Source organism: Dermacentor variabilis, chromosome 2 (genome assembly GCF_050947875.1).
Source record: "Dermacentor variabilis isolate Ectoservices chromosome 2, ASM5094787v1, whole genome shotgun sequence".
NCBI lineage: Eukaryota > Metazoa > Arthropoda > Arachnida > Ixodida > Ixodidae > Dermacentor > Dermacentor variabilis.
In genome coordinates, this window is record NC_134569.1 from 60,314,013 (window position 1) to 60,316,634 (window position 2,622).

Genomic DNA, 2,622 nt, shown 5'->3' on the forward strand with positions numbered 1-2,622 from the left:
CCTTATCGTGCTTCTAGAGCCGTTTCAGCAGGCTTATTTCGTTGCCTGTCTCGTCGAATAAAAAAAAAAAAGATAAGAAAAAAAAAACATGTTCGTTGCCCTCGGTTTGAAACGTCCTTTCGCCACTCCTTCAAGAACGTGTATTTTATAACAAAGCCGAAGCGCTATACAGACGGAGAGAGTCGCGTCTCGTCGTCTTGCAGCACGTAGGCCTGATCCTTCCCACTGAAAAGGGAGGGTCGTTTCGAATTAAACACAGGATCAGCCGGCGGGACATAATCAAAAAACTGCACATTGCTTATTCATTACCGAAAAACTCGGGTGGCCGAGAGCAACCCATTCAAAGCGACCCCCTAAGCTCGCCTTTGTTGAGCGCTCCCCTCCGTTAGCGAAGTGAATGCGAAAGTCGCCCTTCTCCTTCTCCGGCAGCGTCCCGCGCACGTCGGCCTCCCTCGCCTCATCAGCTCCCGAAGCGAACATAATGGGGGGGAAAGCAAAGTACGGTGACGGGAACCGGAGCGTCCGCGGGGGCCCGGGAGGGCGAACCCCAGCTGCGTGCGGGGCAGGGCGCCCTCCCATTGGCCGCCCGAGCCGGGACGGGCCGACCAACGGGCGACTGCGCGCCAGCACCATCGATCGCCGAGAAGGCGTCGAGACCCCCCGGAACCAATCACGGCCTGTCATTCCGGTTTGGCTAAACGGGCAATCTTGGCGCGCGCGCCCGAAAATCGGACCGCCGCCAGGCCAAGAATAAACGCGGCCGGTGAAGCTTACGCTCACGAAGCACGCGCGGCGCAGGACCCATAGACCGAACCATGTGCGCCAGTTCGGCCGACGCCTCCTCGTGCGCGCAGCTGACCGGTATGAGGGGACCAGCGGAGCCCGCTGCACCCGGCGGCGCGTTGCAAGTGTTCGGCTCGGCGGCCCATCCTCCGCCCTCGTTCGTCGAGTACCAGCGCCTGCAGCTGTTCGACTACAGCCAAGCCAGCCGGCTACGCATCATGCAGCCAGGTCTCCTGGGGGCCTACGCCGGCGCCTTCGGTCCGTACGCGCCTCCTCCCGGAGCCGAGAGCCTGTTCGGCTTCCCGCCTTTCTTTCGGTTCGACCCGAGGTCGCGGTTCGTCCAAGAGGAGCCCAAACCTCAGCACAGTTACATCGGGCTCATAGCGATGGCCATCCTCAGCTCGGCGGAGAAGAAGATGGTGCTGAGCGACATCTACCAGTACATCCTGGACAACTACCCGTACTTCCGAAACCGGGGTCCCGGCTGGCGCAACTCGATCCGCCACAACCTGTCGCTCAACGACTGCTTCGTCAAGGCCGGCCGCAGCGCCAACGGCAAGGGCCACTACTGGGCCATCCACCCGGCCAACGTGGACGACTTCAAGAAGGGCGACTTCCGACGCCGCAAGGCTCAGCGCAAGGTGCGCAGGCACATGGGTCTCTCGGTGCCCGACGACGACGACAGCCCGACGCCGACGCCGCCCCCTCCTCAATCTCAGCCACCGCTAGACTCGCAGCATACGGCCGCCATCTGGGGCGAGGACGGCACCTCCGTGGGCCTGACGCACAAGCTGTCGGTGACCCTCAAGAGACGCCAGTTCGACGTCGAGAGCCTTCTGGCACCGGACCCCTTGCCGCTAGAGCGACGCTCGCAGCAGCAGCCATCGCCGAAGCCGGGCAGTCCATGGCCCTTGCCGCCCGCTGGCTGTCCCCTCGAGTCCATGGGACTTCAGGGAACGTGGCCCGGCCAGCCGCAGTCTTTGTTAGCCATTCACCAGGAGCGCCTGTCACTCTTCAGAGCGCAACACCAAGAACAAATGCTGCACCGCTGGTGTCCACTTCAAGACCCACGCTCGTCGCCCTCCGTTTCCGACACCGAAGTGGACAAGCTGAGCGCTCCACCCTGATCGCCTCCCAGGTGACACGTCCGACTCAGAGTCGCTGTAAGCGAGCTTTGCCATGGAAGCGTGACCTCTGCTTCTCGAAGCCTGTAGTAGAGGCATGCATGTGAATGTAGTCCGAGAAATCGCTCCAATGTTCATCGCTCTTCTTTCTCTCGCATGTGCCATGGTGCGTTGATAGGGACACTGCTAGTCATCCGTCGAGAAAAGAGCTCCAGCGAGGAACATAAACACTGCGTCTGTCCTTGGCTCGGCACCGAGTTGAAGGTGGTTGCCCCGGAGTTGGCTTCATGTCGTACGTTACGAACACAAATGTGCTTTGAACTTGGAAACAATGTATAGAAACTCGAATGAAAAGCCGCTCCGCAAAATCAAGCAATATGTAAGTGACTGTTTCAATAAAACGTTTTTTGTTAATATTTGTTAATGTGTAGTTGACAGTCTATGGAAGCCGAAAATAGATTGTAATGATAAAGAGAAAACGTGCATGTCTAGTATTTTCGAACATGCAGTACACAATTTCTTTGAGAATCTTGACAACAAATACAGAGCAAAGTAAGCAAGGTGATGAAAAACGTAGGCCTTTTCTTTCGTCATTTCTTGCGGCAGAGTTCATGTTATAACCTTTGACCAATCAACGTGTTGTTTGAGTACAAAATACCAAAAAGGTTCGTTCGCACTTTTGTGCGCAACTTGCTGGCAGGTAAGGGGCATGTTA

General features: G+C 57.4%; 1 protein-coding gene across 1 annotated transcript; it reads left to right on the plus strand.

The window, feature by feature from the left end:
* The first annotated feature begins 815 nt into the window (after positions 1–815).
* fd102C (forkhead domain 102C) lies at positions 816–1,910 on the plus strand. The gene has a single exon (XM_075678720.1). The coding sequence runs from the start codon at positions 816–818 to the stop codon at positions 1,908–1,910; it is 1,095 nt and encodes a 364-aa protein (XP_075534835.1).
* The last annotated feature ends 712 nt before the right edge of the window (positions 1,911–2,622 follow it).